The sequence below is a fragment of the Ascidia mentula genome, chromosome 4 (assembly GCF_947561715.1).
Source record: "Ascidia mentula chromosome 4, kaAscMent1.1, whole genome shotgun sequence".
NCBI lineage: Eukaryota > Metazoa > Chordata > Ascidiacea > Phlebobranchia > Ascidiidae > Ascidia > Ascidia mentula.
The window spans coordinates 15933485-15950963 of NC_138569.1; the positions used below are offsets into that span (position 1 = coordinate 15933485).

At 38.9% G+C, this 17479-nt stretch overlaps 4 protein-coding genes across 4 annotated transcripts; 2 read left to right on the forward strand and 2 right to left on the reverse strand.

Annotated features, from left to right (window-relative positions):
• Window positions 1-70: 70 nt before the first annotated feature.
• Window positions 71-12051, reverse strand: LOC145899223 (transcription factor IIIB 90 kDa subunit-like). The gene is made up of 16 exons (XM_082987956.1): window positions 11833-12051; window positions 11706-11780; window positions 11465-11638; window positions 11343-11374; window positions 11208-11280; window positions 4661-4904; window positions 4236-4399; window positions 4031-4087; window positions 3761-3817; window positions 3159-3290; window positions 2623-2786; window positions 2154-2225; window positions 1905-2084; window positions 1494-1637; window positions 943-1066; window positions 71-674 (listed from the first exon to the last, which is right to left on the reverse strand). Exons 1-16 carry the CDS (start codon window positions 12011-12013, stop codon window positions 634-636), a joined length of 1914 nt encoding a protein of 637 aa, XP_082844082.1. The 5' UTR covers window positions 12014-12051; the 3' UTR covers window positions 71-633.
• LOC145899226 (uncharacterized) lies at window positions 4897-8239 on the reverse strand. Its single transcript, XM_082987960.1, has 5 exons — window positions 7913-8239; window positions 7742-7851; window positions 7239-7462; window positions 6726-6878; window positions 4897-6423 (listed from the first exon to the last, which is right to left on the reverse strand). The coding sequence occupies exons 1-5, from the start codon at window positions 8073-8075 to the stop codon at window positions 5886-5888; spliced, it is 1188 nt and encodes a 395-aa protein (XP_082844086.1). The 5' UTR covers window positions 8076-8239; the 3' UTR covers window positions 4897-5885.
• LOC145899225 (BTB/POZ domain-containing protein 6-B-like) lies at window positions 9053-11176 on the forward strand. The gene is made up of 6 exons (XM_082987959.1): window positions 9053-9312; window positions 9389-9570; window positions 9647-9794; window positions 9855-10056; window positions 10116-10361; window positions 10431-11176. Exons 1-6 carry the CDS (start codon window positions 9212-9214, stop codon window positions 11022-11024), a joined length of 1473 nt encoding a protein of 490 aa, XP_082844085.1. The 5' UTR covers window positions 9053-9211; the 3' UTR covers window positions 11025-11176.
• A 769-nt stretch (window positions 12052-12820) lies between the features above and the next one.
• On the forward strand, window positions 12821-17282 carry LOC145897140 (tetratricopeptide repeat protein 27-like). Its single transcript, XM_082985322.1, has 19 exons — window positions 12821-12946; window positions 13147-13312; window positions 13377-13482; window positions 13555-13695; window positions 13754-13893; window positions 13961-14085; window positions 14165-14292; window positions 14349-14461; window positions 14565-14631; window positions 14876-15085; window positions 15270-15470; window positions 15532-15681; window positions 15737-15835; window positions 15985-16037; window positions 16097-16225; window positions 16281-16378; window positions 16567-16815; window positions 17009-17094; window positions 17163-17282. The coding sequence occupies exons 1-19, from the start codon at window positions 12871-12873 to the stop codon at window positions 17280-17282; spliced, it is 2457 nt and encodes an 818-aa protein (XP_082841448.1). The 5' UTR covers window positions 12821-12870.
• The last annotated feature ends 197 nt before the right edge of the window (window positions 17283-17479 follow it).

Genomic DNA, 17479 nt, shown 5'->3' on the forward strand with positions numbered 1-17479 from the left:
TTGTATTAAACATTATCAACTTTACTTGGTATTACATGGTGATATAACTCGTATGACCAAATGTCCGTACAAATGATCACTAAAATGGCATTTCATATCAAACAGGTTGCTTTATTGTTGCTTAAAACTATGAATTCGGGCATTTATTCTGTTACATGCGTCGTAAAACCACATTGATTTTCGCAAGGGAAGCAAATGCTTTTGAAATGATATTGCTGCAATGACCATTGTACTTGTGGATATAAATAGCATTTTGCATTCATTTGACACATACAAATGCTATGGTTTACACACATATTCATGACATATTTGCACACTAAACGAGTACAAGCAGCGTAAGTAGTTGCTTTCTAGAAACGACATTTTCCTTAATAATGATCGAATCACGCTTTGTTGTTATGTCACTGCTATTTTGACAAACCTACTTTAATTTCTTGGTCAACAGAAAAAAACACGCATTGATAAAGCTTCAACCACAACAAAAACAACTAATCGCCAATGGATATTTTCAAGCTGTCCGATCAACCACACCCAGCAACGCAATGTGGAACGCCAAATCACTATCTTGTCCACTGCTCCTTGTCTTGCTTCTATACTCATGCTGTTTTTCCACACCCAACCAAGCGACCTTGTTCAATCGTAATCGTCCATGTCGTGACCATAGCCTGCCATACCTGTGTGAGGGTAAAACAACAGGGACTGGTAAGTTTTATACCATTTGTGGCAAAACTGGCACTTTGGCAGTGATTATTCCAAAGAAATTTGATGTTATATTTACATAAACTAGGCATTGGAAAAGAGAATATACGAATTTTTTTTTTTTAACCATAGACGGGATGTCGGACAATATCATACCAAATAGCATCATGAAATCTCAAAAAAGTTCAAGAAAACAGAAGTGATAAACACGTGTTAGAAACGATGGGATAAATATATATATACCTGCTTTCTGTAGAAGTTGACTGGCGCTTACACAACTAACTTCATCATATTCCACCTCTTCTTCCTCTTCCTCGTCTTCCGTTGTCTCGGCAACGGCGGGTTTTGTCTCCACCACCTCCTCCTGCTGTTGGTAAAGATATATGGTCATACCAATCAGTGTAGGAGAGCTAATGCTTAACGAACCCCTTATGACAGTGGATCTTAACCTTTTTTTCATTTTCCACTTTCAGTTTAAAAGTAATCTTTATTTCCCAGTAGTTTTTTAAATCTTTTAATGAAGAATTTAATTATTGCATTTTCGCTATATCTGTTACATATTTTTTTCTTTTTTGACCGCAATGGCATGACCAATTAACCAGTTAAGAACCACTGCCCTATGACAAAGAAACTGAATTTTCGGTACCTTTGTTCTACAGCGTTGCTATTTTCAAAAAAAATTAACTAACCTTTGTCATTGGCAAGTAACAGACCTTAAAAAAATCCCCAGTGCACAACTCTGCCAAAGTGCCCCAAAAAAAACGTACCAGTAATTCTTCAATATTTACACTCACGGGAGCCGACGTGGTGTCCGAAGTTCCAAAATTAAGACAAGCCTCAGAAGCTTGCTTCTTTTTCTTGGTTGGGATCGGTTTAAAACATTCCTCTTCCACCACTGTTCGCTGCGCAGACCCCTCTGTGTTGTCATCTTCAGTTGCCTAAACGTTATTAAAGTTATAGCATGGTATGTAGAGTGGTATATGTATGCTATTGTTAAACACAGAACATTGCGTCTTTCAAACCTCTTATGATTAAAAGGACATTCTTAGCAAATGCTTTCGCAGTCGTTCATCTTGCGCAGATCCAAGAATTTCCCCTCTAACGGCACAATACGAATGCCCCGCCCATCCCTCTTAATCATTACTTCGCGCTCCGAAAACCAACAAAACAGAACCGAGGTCCTATTCCTGCTTTCCTTCACCTACCTTTCTTAAAGCTTCATAATCAATTTTGTTCGAGAGCTTTTGGCGTGAGAGCAGCTTCTCTAACGCCTCGCCCGCTGTTTTCGATTGCCCGTAATATTCCTTCCGCTTGGTGCGCGCGTTTTTGGGCTTCGCTTTCTTTTTCTGTTCTTCTTGTTTCTTTCGTCGTTTCTCCTCCATTTCCTTGGCAACAAGAAGTAAAAAAAGATTTTTCGAAATATTTTAATTAAAAGAAGTTATGCAAACACCCACCACAACATATTCTCCGAACTCTTGGACCCAAATTTTGGATTTGATCTCGCTTTCATGAGGTGTAAGCAGCAGCTAAATCAAACAATAACGGATAATATTTATAACGTTGCTCAACAGACTGAACATAATTCAGATACGATTAAGATATGTAAACTCGACGTATATCGCGATTGAATATTTTTTTCGAAAATCAAGCAGATTTTGTTGCAGAAGGTTGAAACGGATAATGGTGGGTGTAGTATGAGGAGAAGCAACAAAATCAGTGGTTTAATTACTGTTCACTATTTGAAAACAAGTGTTTGTTCCACGAGCAGGATAATTCATCTAATGTACAAAAAGGTTTATGAAGGTGTTACAAAACAAATACCGAGTTAGCGATACGTTCTCCCTGCAAGTGATATATATACATATATATATATGTGTTAGATCATGCGTGCATTGAGGCAAACACACCGAAATACCCGAATACCTTTTCAATCTCCTCGTCGTCAATTCCGTCGAGATCCAATTCTCCGTCTTCTGATTTCTTTCTTTTTCTTGCGTCCTTGCTCGGTGTTGAGAAACTTTCCTTCACGCTCTGGTTCAAACCCAGACTCGCCATGGTCGGAGCAGGTCCAGCAAACGTTACGGAGTCTACAGAAAAAATCAGGCAATTTAGTTGTTGACGTCTAGTCTATGTGTAGTTTTTAATCACTCCCAGATAAGCTTTGGCAATTTTTTAAACCGACATAAACAGGACGTGGAAATAAAGCGTTATGACAATGTTTTATATACGGTCCATAACATCATACTGTTGTGTAACGAGCAATGGAAAGTTGCATTTAACTATAAACCATACAAACTTTTTTCACGGTACGTGGTCAAACACATCAACTGCTTTGTTGGAAAAAAACTGATTTGCCAATATATAAGCACGTATGCTACCACCTGCAAAGGTATCCGGGTCCCAGTTAGTACAGGGTGTACATATATATGATTTATCTCTAGCAGCGTTGTCAAACTTACCGTTTTGCGGTTTGGTTGGTTTGCTGGGAGGAAGAAATTTCTCCGCAAGAACTTGTGGGTTTTCGGAGTGAACGAAACTGGCGGAAAGTTTTAAATGCGGATCCTCGTCGAGGTTGTCGTCAGCCAAACATACTGCCACAGGGAGAAACACGAATTAGTTTAGGTTGACATTAGTATATTACTTCGTTCTGCTATGATATTTCTATTTGAGGTTTTAAACACTAAAAAGGCTAAGTTGATGTTTAAAGGGAAAATATATTTCGCCTATGACAAGGAACCCCCAGTTTCTGCAACTTATTCAAATATTGAAATCACTTGCGATACGGTGCTAATCGACAGCCTGCTAGGGTACCTAGGTTTTAGAATATTCAGTTTAGTTTAAAACTTTGCAATACTGTTGCAACAGGTAGGGGGCAAAATGAAGGGACACAACAACTCCAAATAGCTGACTGATTATAGTAGTTAACAAAAAAATGTGTCTTCTATCGCAGTAGGACAAGATACGGTCGCCCACTGCGAAGGCCCTTTAGTTAAGGAGGACTTATAAATTCCACTAAATATCCCAAATAAACAAAACTTGCACCATGTTTTTGCAATTGTACCTTCAGTACTCGTAGGTTTCGCAGAGGTGTTGGCTGCCTCGCTGCAGGCTGGGGATTCTGCAATATAATGTAACTGTCACCTACAAATTATTATTAACATACAAATATATTTACTGAAGAGAAGTTTATGGCCTGTACGATGTTTTTTTCTCATGCACCACAACAAAACGCCAAAACTATGCAAACTCAGTATGTGTATTAAGTGTATTTAGGCAATTTGAGGTATTTTATCACTAATAATATTTGTGGTTTTAGTTGCTTCGTACTAACCTGGCATTCCTTGAGCAAGTTTGTCATCGATTGCACTGGAGAGTTTTCCGATTTCGGCTGAAAAAATTTTTTTTTTTATTTTAGGGGATATGCAAGTATAGCATACTGACGAGCAAGCCAATTTTTCGTTACTAGGTTATTCAAAAAGCAGCAATTTTGCAAAAACATAAAGCATGCTAATTTAGAAAAAATACTGTCAACCTACTTTCAATGTAACTCATCCCGCCAGCTTCAGCCTCCAGTTGTTGGATTTTCGTTTTAATTCTTCCGTTGTAGAAAGCAGGTGGGTCGTGTTCCGCCTCCAGGTCGATGTTCATGAATTCGTTGATGGTCAGCTGTGAAGAGGGGGTCGATTCGAATTCGACCAACCTGTGGCCATTGCAAAAGTGTGTATCAGTTGGTGACACTTTTAAAAAGCACGTATACGTTTATAAAATCTGAGAAATCTTTTATGTGTATTTAAGTTTACATAAGATAAGTCTTGCGGGGAAGCTGATGCTTATGACATAAGTTTGGTATAAGGGAGTTTTAGAGCGGCAATACTTGTCGCGTTAAACAAATAGCGAAATTGAACAACAGCTACAAACAGACAGACCTAACTGGAATGTGAACAAAACCTTATTGTCCAACCTTTTTCTTATGGTGTCGTGTCCGATTTTCACCACCTTCACGATGTCGTCAAGATCGCAGCTGAATCCGTGTAGACGGGAGGCCACCAGCAGTGCGGCGCCACAGAGTCCGGATGGGCGCCTGCCAGTGTGTAGCCAATCGCGCTTCATCCGGGACACGAGACGCAACGCCGTCACAGTGACGTCATTCGTTTTCTCGCCGAAGTCCAAGCGGTGAGCGAAGCGGGTGATGTACATGCAAGGATCTGTTGGATGACAAGAGGTGAACAGTTACATACATGGGCATAAAAGGTATGATATATGACTTGTCACGCAGCACACTCTTTAAACATGAAGGGTTTTTATTGCGTGATGCACTGCACGCAACTACAAGCAATATGGGTAATATTTGCATCAAGCCGAACGCGTTAAACACTTGCACATTTGGTAAAGTTGATCGCACAAAATAAATTAAGCCAATACGCAAAAGTACGAACGGAGAAAGTGCAAACTAAACATTCGCGTTATCTCACTGTGAAATAAATTACGTCTATTGCCGACGCAATTGTCCATTAATGAAAGAAAAGTGCGCGCCACATAATCAACGTAGGAAAATTACTAAGCACCATAACGCTACATTAGCGGCTCAGTGAAACACAGGCCAGCTATTGACGCCACAACAAAAACGCCGGCGTATCAAATGTTGATAAAAGTATTTGCCGACCAGAAACACAAACAAGCACTGATTGCGGTCAACACACAGAGAGTTGACAGCGCACACCAACTGTATCAAAGCATCCACTCCCGACCGAGAAACGTGTTGGCCCACAAGCGAAGAATTTGGTTGATAGCGACGCCGTGAATGAAACGGATCGCCTTTCCATTCTGCATCCCGTTTCATGTCGTCGGTGGCTTGGCGCTTACCGGGGTAATTGTGTACGACCGGGGCCGGGACGTGTTTCCGTCCAAAACATCTTCTGTTCGGGTGGAGTTTACGTGTAAACGCAGGTTCGGGCGCGGCAGATTGGATGCCGGAGCGTCACAAACACTTGCGCCGAAATCGCAAACATATCAGGATACACAATCACACACCACTGGCGAGAGAATGCGATCCCAAAAATTAATAGCCTTCAAGGTTTGGTTCCAACCAACAAAGCGTTCCGCAGGTGTTTACGGCAAAAACATCGAACCTACATACTTTGAAAGTTTCAAGGCCAAAAAGTAAGCGTTTTTTAGTCCAAGGCTCGCTATGTACGGTGATCTTCCTCAGCCTCGGTCAAGAAAGTCACATTGCGCGGTTTCTGGCCCAACACAGCGGAATCGGACTTCACGGACAGAGTATCCGCCGTAGGATTGGAATGCCTAGGAGCCGAGTCGTCGCGAACACCCAACTCGGTGGGAGTGATGACGTCACATCTCGTTAAGTCGTCCTCCTCGTTGTCCGAAGTCGCGCGATCCTCTTTCGTGTTGGCTGAGCTTGCTTTCTCTGTACCGTCTACTGATAGAACGTCGCCACCTGTTGAAAGCTCATCAGCGGTCGGGATCACCGTCTTTTGGCCGCTCTGCTGGTCAAGGTCAAAATCAGGGTAGTCTTCTTCGTCTCCAACTCCCCGCGGGGTGGAGTGGGGTCCGCTCACAGTGGAGGAATGCCTGTTGGTATAGGCCATGGGCGAAAAGGGAATTTTGATGCCTTGCGATATTGCGATGGAGCGTAATCGTCCGAGTTCCTCCTCGGTGACAGCGTACTTGTTGTGGAGCTTCGTCGATGACCCGTGCATATAATACCTGGTTGGAAAATAAAGGTTATTTTATCAGTTTAGCATTGCTGTGTGTATTTTTTCCGTTCGCAGGACAGGTTACATGTTGTGCTATTCTTGATGCCAGGCATAGAAATTAAGTGCCAGAAGATCAATTCCTAATGAATAGATATGTTGTTTCGCAAAAAAATGTTGATTCAAGGGTCAATCAGTAACTATGATTGTCGTCTTATATTTAATTAGTAGCAATATTGAAGGTCAAACTTTTAAATATATGTTATTTTTGACAGGAGAATAAACGTTTACTTGAATTATTTGAGGTAAACTTACATTCGGTCCAGTCTGTGCGAAGCCATTTGAGCTTGCCGTTTTCTCTCCCTGGTCAACTCCAAATTGTTGTTTTCCCTTTGAAACCGTTCTGATTGCCGGCTGCTGGACGTTCCTGTCCGCGTTCGCACTGTGGTGAGACCAATGCTCGATGCTCTGTATGAGTATGCGGTATGAACGTTTAACTGAGGTCTACCGTGTTTGTTTTTTAACTCAATTGGAATGGAGTCAATAGTTGGACAGTGGATAGTCTGTAGGTACAGTATGACACTTCCGGCGCTCTTTTCTAGTGTCTTGGCAATGATTGAGATGGACTGATTTTTTTTGTAAAAAGTAGTTAAGCAACAAGAGGGTGATACAGATTACTGGATAACTTGATATAATTGTACAAATAAAGGTTTACTTCCATTTTGCTGCAAAAGCATTCGACGGCAACTAAAAAAATACCATTTCACTCAATGGGATTAACAACAGAAAACGCCAACTTGAGTCACGTGATGTTATGATGCGACCAACCTGGCACTGTGTGAAGCAACCAAGGAGCGATTGGTCACCGCGACTGCCCGAACTCCGCGAGCCGAAGGAGTCCGGGATCTGAACTCTTGGATCTCCTTCTTGTAAATACCGGAAACTGGCACCTCGCGCACTTTGGTGGTGGCGCTGAAAGTGTTGGCACGTGACGAGACTCGCATATTGTATTCGTCCGTGTTTTGCGGCATCGGGGGTCGCTTGCCGCCTTCCTATTTCCACCATAAAAAGTTGGGAACAATGATTACGTTGAGGAGAATGTTTTTCCACGCAACCACAACAAAACGAATTTAGCATGCGAAAATAATTAGCCTTTTACCAGAAAATAGGCACAATAAAGATTCAATAACATCAAAAGTTTTAGTTTAAAACTCTTTAAAAACGCAGTTGTTTACATTAAACTTAAACTTGAAACTCTACATCACAACACCTAAACAGAATAATTATCTGATCGTGTTTATAATCAGTGACTGTCAACGGGCCACACTTACGCTTTGCACGGAGCTGGCAAGCTGAAACTGCCAGTTGTCAGTTGCCGAAGGGTTCCAGTAAGTGGACGATGCGGGATAAGTGCTTCCTTCGTATTTTTTGCCAAGGTATCCTGCAAACAAATGTCAAGTCGGTAATACATATTATGAGGAAACGCAAATCATACAAATTACCTGTAGTTTTTGGACGCTTTTGCACTAACTGACCAAGGGCGCCCGATTTGAGGTTAATCTTGTTCTTGTACACATGTTGGATTATCATGCGCTCATATGCTGGCTGCAAAAACCGATGGTAAACAGAATGTGTTGGAGCCAAGTGACGTGTACTGCTGTCCATACTTTTTCACTGATTGCTGATTCAGTTGATATACAAATAATGCCTGGTTTTACATTCAGATTTTCTGCACAAAAAAACCTATGCTTTGCTTTGGTTTAACAAAAGGCTGATCTTTCGGCAGATGTAGTGCTGAACGAAACGAAATCTCCAAACTAAATGTTTGTTCTATCGTCTATTGTAAGTTGCCCGATCTGCGTAGCCGACTGGAAAGCTGCTTTGTTGTGGCGCTATAAGTTTGGCACGCGGCGGGAACCCTAACAAAATACTTGATCTTTACAGACGGCACTTGACAATGGTAGCAAGTTTGCGCGTACGGCAAACATAACAAAGCTTAATTGCAGTTGAACGTTCAATAAAACCCATAATCGCCGCAAACAATATAAACACATTATACGTGACTATCATCTGACCCTCGAACAAACCCAATCCACTAATGAGAGCTGAAATGAATGCTAAGCAGCCTCGTGCGGGAAGATATGTTACGCACCCGAACAATAGGACTTACTCGTGGAGTGGCTTGTTACCAAGCTCCACTTTCACTGTAAAATGACGAAAATATCGCCGCAAACTTTGCTCTCTAACTCCCCAAGCGGCAAATTGACTTAACGTTTTGCTCTCGATCAAACATTTTTTACAGTAAAATAATTTTATTAATTTAGGTCACATAACCATTGTAACGTATGCTTAATTAAATATAGGGATTTTATTAGTTTGTTATCGGTAATAACTTCAGGATTTTCATAAAATTTAATAGTTTATATTAATTTAGGTACAACAACAAAATTATAAAGTTATATAAACATATACCCCAGGTAAAGATAAATAATCGTATTTACCCGTACCTAGCTATTTAAAAATATTATGTCGTAGCATATGTCACGTAATTTTTATTCCTATAAAGCTCTTTTCAGGAAATATGCATTGTTTTGCGTGCAAAGTAATATTAATTTAACATTGTACCTGAAATCGTATGGCAAAGGGTTGTCTTTGTTTACGACGACAACGTAACGACTAACGAGAAAGTATTATATTGGTTCAGTATTTCATTAACACATGTTTTCGAGAAAGGCCACTACGTTCAACATAATATAGACTTTAATTTGTTATACACCACCTTGACTGACCAAGTCCTTAATATGGACGAAGCTAGCAATGATGAAAACATGGAAACGAGAGAAAACTCTGAAAATCTGTCAGCCTTAGTTCAAAGCATAGCGATCAATCCGGACTTTAATAGGTATGATGACAACTTTATACTCTTGCCAATCATCACTAATTTGCACAGAAACTAATACTTATGAGCTACTTTTCAGTGTGAACTCAGCTGGCACAAGTATAGCCAAAAAGTTGTCAAGAAAACATGAAAAGAAAACCAATAATGCAGGAAATTCTGGAAATGATTGGCAAGTGCCAAAATCAACAATCCGGGAAAGAAATGCAGTAATGTTCAACAACAAGCTTCTGAGTGATGTGCAGTTTGTAGTAGGAGCCAAAGGTAAGTACAGGCACAAGCATTGTATGAGGACATAACAATGAACAATCTATTTCAAACAACATGTTTGTTGAATTAGATGCAGCCCTGTGCATTCCAGCACACAAGTATGTTCTAGCAATTGGCAGTTCAGTATTTTTTGCCATGTTTAATGGAAACCTGGCTGAGCGGAAAGAGAAGATCACAATTCCAGATGTTGAACCATGTGCCTTTCTTAATCTTTTAAGGTAAACTTGCTTCTGTGCCAACTATTGTGATGCATCACTCATTTGATGTGTACTGCATAGGTTTTTGTATTGTGATGAAGTTTGCATAGAAGCTGATAGCGTTCTATCAACACTATATGCTGCAAAAAAGTACATTGTCCCTTACCTTGCACACTCATGTGTACAATTTTTGGAGACAAGTTTAAGTTACAAAAATGCATGCATTCTACTTTCACAAAGTAGGCTTTTTGAAGAAGTGGAGCTCACCCAAAGGTGTTGGGAGGTAAGAGGTCTTGGCCAACAACAGATTTATCTTGCTATAAAATGTTTTCTTTGTTGTAGGTTATTGATGCTCAAACAGAGCTAGCATTAGAGGCAGAGGACTTCGTTGACATTGATGCAGCCACCCTAAAATCCATCCTGTCAAGGGAAACGCTAAATGTGCGAGAAACTGCTGTTTTCAATGCAGCCTATAAATGGGCAACTACCGAATGCAGGAGACAAAGCCTTGAAGCAACAAGTGAAAATAAAAGAAAGGTGCTGGGAGATGGACTTTACCTCATTCGAATTCCAACTATGCCATTACAAGTAAGTCTACCTTTTTTGTATTTACAAGTGCACAAATCATACAACAGAAGTTTTTTGGTTATTTTCCAGAAATTTGCAGATGGCCCTGCAGACTCCGACTTGCTAACAAAGGAAGAAATAATAGACATATTTTTCTGGTTTTCTGCCACGAATAAACCTAAATTACCTTTCGCCAGTAAACCTCGCAAGGGTCTGACACCCCACAGCTGCCACCGTTTCCAGTCATCTGCCTACAGAAGCAACCAGTGGCGCTACAGGGGAAGATGCGATTCCATTTGTTTTATGGCAGAAAAGAGAATCTTTGTTGCTGGTTATGGACTCTATGGATCAAGCATGGGTGCGGCAAACTATGTTGCTCACATTAAGTTGTCTCAGAACAATGTAATGCTTGCTGAGGAGAGGGTTGAATTTTTCTCTGATGGATGCAGCAAAACATTCCCTGTGTGGTTCCGGCACCCAGTACAATGTGAACCAGGGTCATTTTACACTGCCTCTGCGGTGCTTGATGGAAATGAACTCAGTTATTTTGGCCAAGAGGGATTAGCAGAGGTGGCGTGCAGTGGTATTACCATTCAGTTCCAGTGTTCAATTGACAGTACCAATGGCACAGGTGTGCAAGGGGGTCAAATTCCTGAATTAATATTCTATCATGGAGAAACATAATCTGAGGTTTCTCAAAATTATTTTCGGCTTTATTTGTTGCAGAAGTTACTCATATAAATCCATGATCATGCCCTTTTTCTCTATGCTTTGCAATACTTTTTTAAATTTTGTACTGCCTTGCTAGTAAATTATTTTGAAATAAAGCTTTGTAAATTTGATTGGTTTATAAATGTAATATCTCACCAAGCACAGGGAGGTTAATGTGTAGTTCCTTTGCTAGAAGAAGAAAAACCTTTCCAAGAGTAAAGACATTGACCTGCATAGGAAGGAATTTTATTGACAGGGTCTTCATGTGAATTAAAAACTATATTCATTTACCTGTGTGATGTCACTAAAGTCCAGTAACAAGTCTATAGCATGAACAAGTTCAGGATCAATACTGAATTTATAAATTAAAGATAAGAATAGATTTAGCAACATTGTGTTTAGCAAAAGGATACGAGGTGTTCCTTCAGTCCTACATGTCATGTACAAACATGCAGCTACAATGTGACTTATTCTTCTTCCTCTCGAAAGTCTCTTGCTTATTGCCATTTTAAAGAAATTGAATGCTGTGTCAATACAATGTTTGTTCAACTTTAGAAGGGCAGCAAGATCCCGAATGCTCTGCTTTCCTGGTGTATGGAATGTATGTGATCATAAATATACTGGTTTCATACCATAATGTAATTTAATAGTCACCTTTGTCCAGGGTAACCTGTCTTGATTCCTTACCAAGTCCATATTGGAAACCACTTAGATATGGCTTATAGCTACCTATATAACAGAAATGTTTAAAAAATGCAAGATGGTATAAATTAGTTGGTACCTTCTGAGGACACAAACTGGCCAACAACTGATGAGGAACCGTCTGCATTCTCTTGTATGGTAACTTCAGACACAATCGTATTTTCTTCCAAGACAGATCCACAGTTCATGCATACTGTATCTCCGCGAGATGGATCCACATCCAAATCACTTGACTTGCAGTATGGACAAGTTTTTGACATATTGCCCTGTATTATTTTAATTGTTTACAGGTAGCCTACATACTATAGAATGCAAACACAATTAGCTTGTCAAAATCCAGCATGTTTATAGGTTGCACTGCTGTATTTTAATATTTACACTCAAACTCCAGCTAGCCTAACGGAGCCCAATCACTGAACAAATCACCACTCGTTTGCATAGGGGATTATTTTTTGCATCACAGTAATATTTTCAGTGAATGCTACATCACAAATCGTTAGCCTGCGTAACAACCCGGCAACATAAGCGAAGCAACAGTCCGTCGCACCTTCAAATCACGTCCTTGCGAAATCGGCAGACGCGAGTTTCGATCCCCTTACCGTCGGACTTTCAAGCAGAGAGCTTGCTCATGGAACCAACGTAGCACAACGCAACCAACTGAGAAATAGTGCGCTAAGTTGTCTGGAGTGGATAATTCTTGGGGTCAACGAAGAGGAACGTGAAAATTGTCATTGTAATGATTTGTTTACTAGTTCGCGCCAAAGTAAATTTGATTTGTTGTCCATTATCACAATAACAGTATTGACCATAGCGCCCTTATTGACCCATGATTACGTAGGCTAAATTACTCAACTTACCAACACTCGCATTCATTTTCAGAAACATAATTTTTAAGATTAGGGATATTTCAAACGGCGCCTTTTGCATTTTGATAAACAAACGCAATTTTGCAATGCATGTCATGTAAACAACATGAAAGTAAAATTACTAATTGCACCAAACTAAAATCGTTGATCAGTCGACCGTAAAATCACGTGGGTAAAAAATCCCCTTATTATTAACTTGCAAACAAACTACACACGTGCGTTAATATACTGTTAGCAATTGTATACTTGATATGCAAGGCAATCTACGGCCCCTCGAGTTGTCCACCTTCGGGGTTTCCGATTTATCTCTTGAAGAACTCGTCAAAGGTTAGCGTTTGTTTGTTATAAAATGTTCCGACTGACATATCATTAACAAGTGATAAATTCATCCAAACCCTGAGACACATTAAAGGCCTCAAATGTTTGCATTTGTGGAACAGATTGGTCATTACCATTCTTAGCGGTAGAATATCTTGTATCCTGTGCATTTATGTAATTTAAAAGATTGCTTGACAAATTTGTTTCAGAGTTTAAAGATGTTTCCCAAATATTGGTAAAGCTAACATTGGACCATAAGTATGTACAAGGAACTTTTGTGCAGCCCGAAGCATTTTCCAAGTGCTCTGTTAATGATTTCAATTCTATGATCAGCAACTACTTGGGCAATGCTCAACCAGAGGAAAAGACTGAAAGGTTCACCATTTTTACAACAAAATTCAATTTTATTTTGTTTTATCACTTATTTTTTCTTTCATAGACTTATTGCCTTGTATTGTTTTGGAGTGTGCTGTTTACAGACATTTGTGCAGTTAAACTGGACTGGACCCACTGAGAAAGTGGTTGAATTTGAACAGCTTTTTGAAGTGAGATTGTTTAAACATTCCTCTTTAAACAACTGTAAACATTTGAACATTAATAACCCTAGTTTTTTTTAGGGTGAAGGTGTGATATCCAGTGTTCTGCATATAATGGGTAGAGAAGAAAGCCTAGTTTATAAAACTGTTAAAGCCCCACATTGTTTGTTCATTGCTGAAGATATATTTCAGTGCTTGTATGAGGAAAATACTGAAATGGAGGTACTGTTGAAAACTGTGATGTTTTCAACAAATTTTTTTTGGTTGTTTAAAATTTCAGACTGTTTCTTGGTGGCTACTGAGGTGTTACAATGTCCATTCACAAATATTAAGTGTCCACTCTGAATCCCTGTTTCAACAAACAAGTGCAATTGTAGAAAAAGTGTTGGCCATATCCTGGCTTAACAACAAGGAAATGAGGTATTCACAGTAACATTGTATAAGTGACGACCTTTCAAGGTTAAATGTCGGATGTTTATTATTGCAGGAGTTATCTTTTGCAATGTCATCTGGAAGTTGGTTTGTTGCTGCTACATTATTACCAATACAAAAAAGCAAATGACCATTTTACAAATGCTAAAGAACTGGCTGGTATCAACTTTAATTTCACAGGTGTGATGTACTCTGACCATGTAGATTTGCCATAATGTTTTTAAATAATAAAAAGTTGTTAAAAAGGCGACTCTCTCAGGTGCTTTGGGATACAGAACCAAGTTTCAGAGAAAACCTGTCTCTCAATTGCAGATGGTAATTAATTTGACAAACAAAGAGGATTTTCCCACAAGTATTGGTAAAAAACCTGATGATTATTTTCCCAAGGTGAAAAGCACAATTCCTTTGAAAATCAGTCAGACTAATCAGATTATTTTTTTTAGAATTTAGCTTTGCTTGATGACACTTTGCTTGAAAAATTAAAACTGGTTGAAGAGAGTGACGTAGCTCTACCGGACTTGTGCGCAGAACAAACTGCAGTGATCTTGGCAGCCTGGTACGTATAACAGTTCGGAAGTGGATTAATAAATATACTATACTGTTTTTTCTGGGGTTACATTGGGTTTAGTTTGTCATTGTAAATAATAAACTACTTTTAGCACTGCAATGCAAAGAGCAAGCCCATCTAGTAAACTTCAACAAGAGGAGATTGGAACCATGCTTGAGGTATGACATTCTCCTGATATCAGCATCTTTTAATTTATATTGCAACTTATAAGAAAAGAAACCACCATTTGAGTTATTACCTGAATGAGTATCGACTTTCATTATGTGTCTTTTAGTTTAGAATACAATATTCTTCTGCTGCATTGCCTTTATACTTATACTATTGTAAAACAATGGTTTATGTTTGGTCAATTTGTTTGAGGTGTTTTTCTATTGTTGAATTATCAACAAATCTTATTGCTAGGTTTTACTTACCTCCAAAAGCTGTTGGTGCATTTATTCTGAAGCTCTGCGAGTCCGCTGCCGAAACGAAAAAGACAGGTCGCGAACTGTTGAGCGGAGTATGAACCAGTTGGAAGATCTTGTCACGCTTATAACACACAAAGAGCCAGTAACTCACAACAGACTGGACCTTTTTTATGCTGTGTCACCACAACCCTTATGGCAAATACAGGTAAACTAAGACTTTGGTATTCTTTTTATATTCTCAGGAATAAGTAATATAAAGCTTGTTATGTGTAAATTTAATGTACAGTTATAAAATCATGAACTAGACGTGTTGACAATTTAAGTTGCACATGAAGAGTTTGTAAAGTTTGGATTTCATGTTTGGATTTTTAATCCCTGCTTGTTTTCAGAGTGACCTAGCAAAACTCTATATGAGCCTTGGTGCAGTTGGAAGTGCACTGCAACAATATGAGGCATTGGAAATGTGGGAGGAGGTTATTGTTTGTCTCATAAGTTCTGACCGCATTGATGCTGCCAATGAAACTATCAATAAACAACTGAAGATAAATGAAACACCAAACCTATGGTGTCTTCTTGGTGATATTATGCAGGTTGCTGCCTAGACCAGAAGTCTAATTGCAGCAAATTTGTAACAATTAATTGATTTTTTAGGAACCCAAACACTATGAAAAGGCATGGGAATTGTCAGGCCACCGAAGTTCAAGAGCAATGAAGTCACTTGGGGCGTATTATACCTCTCGGAAACAGTACAAGGAAGCATGTGAATGCTTTGAGAAGTCATTGGGCATCTTATCTTTACAGGTATGGATCTGTTTTTTGCAGTTTATGCCTAATGTTAGATGTAACTTCTTGTCAGAGGGGAACTTGGTTCACACTTGGTTGTTCTTTCTTAGTTCTGGAGGAATATGACAAAGCTGCTAATGCTTTTCGAAATTGTGTTTCACTGGACTGGGATGTAAGTATTTCTTTATATTTCAATCAAAGTGTTTCTGCTACATTGTTTTTTTTTAATAAAATGAACCACAGTGTTAGTGATTTAAAAAAAATTTTAGATTTTAAATTATATTTAAGTCTCATTGACTTTTTCTTGATTTTTGTGTGCAGAACTATGAAGGTTGGGCAAATCTATCTGTATCCTATGTGCGATCTGGCAAAAAGTGAGTCACAATAAAATATATTCTTTTTTTTCATTGCAACTATTATCTAACTGTAATAGGAGGGAAGCATTTAAAGCATTGTCAGAGGCAATTAAATGCAATTTCGGCAAATGGCAATTGTGGGAAAACTACATTGCTATTGCTACAGATATTGGTCATTTCAACGAAGCCATGACTGGATATGACAGGTAGATGAAACCTAAATGAAATGCATTTCTTGTAACTAATCTTACTTTTGTTCAGGTTGTTAGATATAAAGGATAAGTTTGTTGACATACCGATTTTGAAAGTTCTTGTTAGGGCGATAACTGAAAATATTCAGGATGCATCAGGCAATGGAGGTATGATTTATTGTCATTTTTGCAGTAAAATTATTACGTTGAGTGTAATGTAATAATACAAACCTTTCTTCCAAATTAGAAGTCAAATATTCTCATTACTACCATACTCACAAAATGTGTATAAATTTGACTTTATAAATGTTATTGCAATAAAATTCTTGTATGGGAACATCTTCACCTGTGTTAAGGTGGACTTCTGAGATCCAAACTACTCAAACTCTTTGGTCACATAACAAGCAAAATAACTTCTGATCCATTAGTCTGGATGTTGTATGGGGAGCTCTGTGGTAAGGGCTTGTCAGAAAGTAACGGGGATAACAACAAAGCAGTTGATTTCATGCACAAAAGCTTGCGGATGGGAATGCAGAAAGCTGGATGGGAAAAGGAAGAGCCAAAAATTAAAGACCTTGTGGAAACAACCCAGCGTATTTGCAAGGGTATGTGATGAGAAAACAATTTGTATATTCTGTGTCGGCACTGTTGTTGCCAATATGTGGATCATAATTTAATTTGAATAAGAGTACTGATGTTGCCCTAAGGACGGAATATAAAAATATTTTCCTAAGATTATAACCTAGGTCAGTTCTAGAATCATGTTAATTTCATATGCAAACTTTCTTGAAAATTCAGCATGTGAAAGCTGTGGCAAATCACTTGACAAGCAAGTCCTGGCATCTCTCCGCATGACTGTAAGAGGCCTGTATACAAAACTAAAGGTATATAGAGCCCTGGCAACTTTGCAGAAGTAAACCCGAACTATTAATAAACAATTTCTTTACTTCAGCAAAGGGAAAAAGGAATTCTCCACTCAGATATGCAAGGAACCTTGCAGACAGACATTGAAACCGTCGAGCAATGCATTGAGACAATTACAGGAATTTTAAGTGCAAACAATACTACTTAATAAAATTACTTTATATTTGCTGATATGTGTGTTAATCATGCAGTTTTAATAGCAGAGCACAAAAATAACTATTCCATAGCTTAAATACACCCACAACTCCAGTTTTCCACCATAGGTGTGTATTCTTGTCTTTACTAGACCCATTTTTTTTCTTCCCAACGTCACAGAGTTCCCAATATTTCGTGGCACACCTTTTA

Bases quoted from the DNA above. Each gene is read 5' to 3' on its own strand.
- LOC145897140 (XM_082985322.1), top strand. From the start codon at position 12,871: ATGCAAGGCAATCTACGGCCCCTCGAGTTGTCCACCTTCGGGGTTTCC. The intron at 13,696-13,753 runs GTACTGTTGAAA...TTAAAATTTCAG, and splicing joins AGGAAAATACTGAAATGGAG to ACTGTTTCTTGGTGGCTACT. The intron at 14,293-14,348 runs GTGAAAAGCACA...TATTTTTTTTAG, and splicing joins CTGATGATTATTTTCCCAAG to AATTTAGCTTTGCTTGATGA.
- LOC145899225 (XM_082987959.1), top strand. From the start codon at position 9,212: ATGGACGAAGCTAGCAATGATGAAAACATGGAAACGAGAGAAAACTCT. The intron at 9,571-9,646 runs GTAAGTACAGGC...TTGTTGAATTAG, and splicing joins GTTTGTAGTAGGAGCCAAAG to ATGCAGCCCTGTGCATTCCA. The intron at 10,057-10,115 runs GTAAGAGGTCTT...TCTTTGTTGTAG, and splicing joins TCACCCAAAGGTGTTGGGAG to GTTATTGATGCTCAAACAGA.
- LOC145899226 (XM_082987960.1), bottom strand. From the start codon at position 8,075: ATGGACAGCAGTACACGTCACTTGGCTCCAACACATTCTGTTTACCAT. The intron at 7,852-7,912 runs GTAATTTGTATG...ATTTGTTTGCAG, and splicing joins AAAGCGTCCAAAAACTACAG to GATACCTTGGCAAAAAATAC. The intron at 6,424-6,725 runs GTAAGTTTACCT...TTTTCCAACCAG, and splicing joins TCGCACAGACTGGACCGAAT to GTATTATATGCACGGGTCAT.
- LOC145899223 (XM_082987956.1), bottom strand. From the start codon at position 12,013: ATGTCAAAAACTTGTCCATACTGCAAGTCAAGTGATTTGGATGTGGAT. The intron at 11,281-11,342 runs GTAAATGAATAT...CTTCCTATGCAG, and splicing joins ACTTTAGTGACATCACACAG to GTCAATGTCTTTACTCTTGG. The intron at 1,067-1,493 runs GTGAGTGTAAAT...CTTTACCAACAG, and splicing joins CGGACACCACGTCGGCTCCC to CAGGAGGAGGTGGTGGAGAC.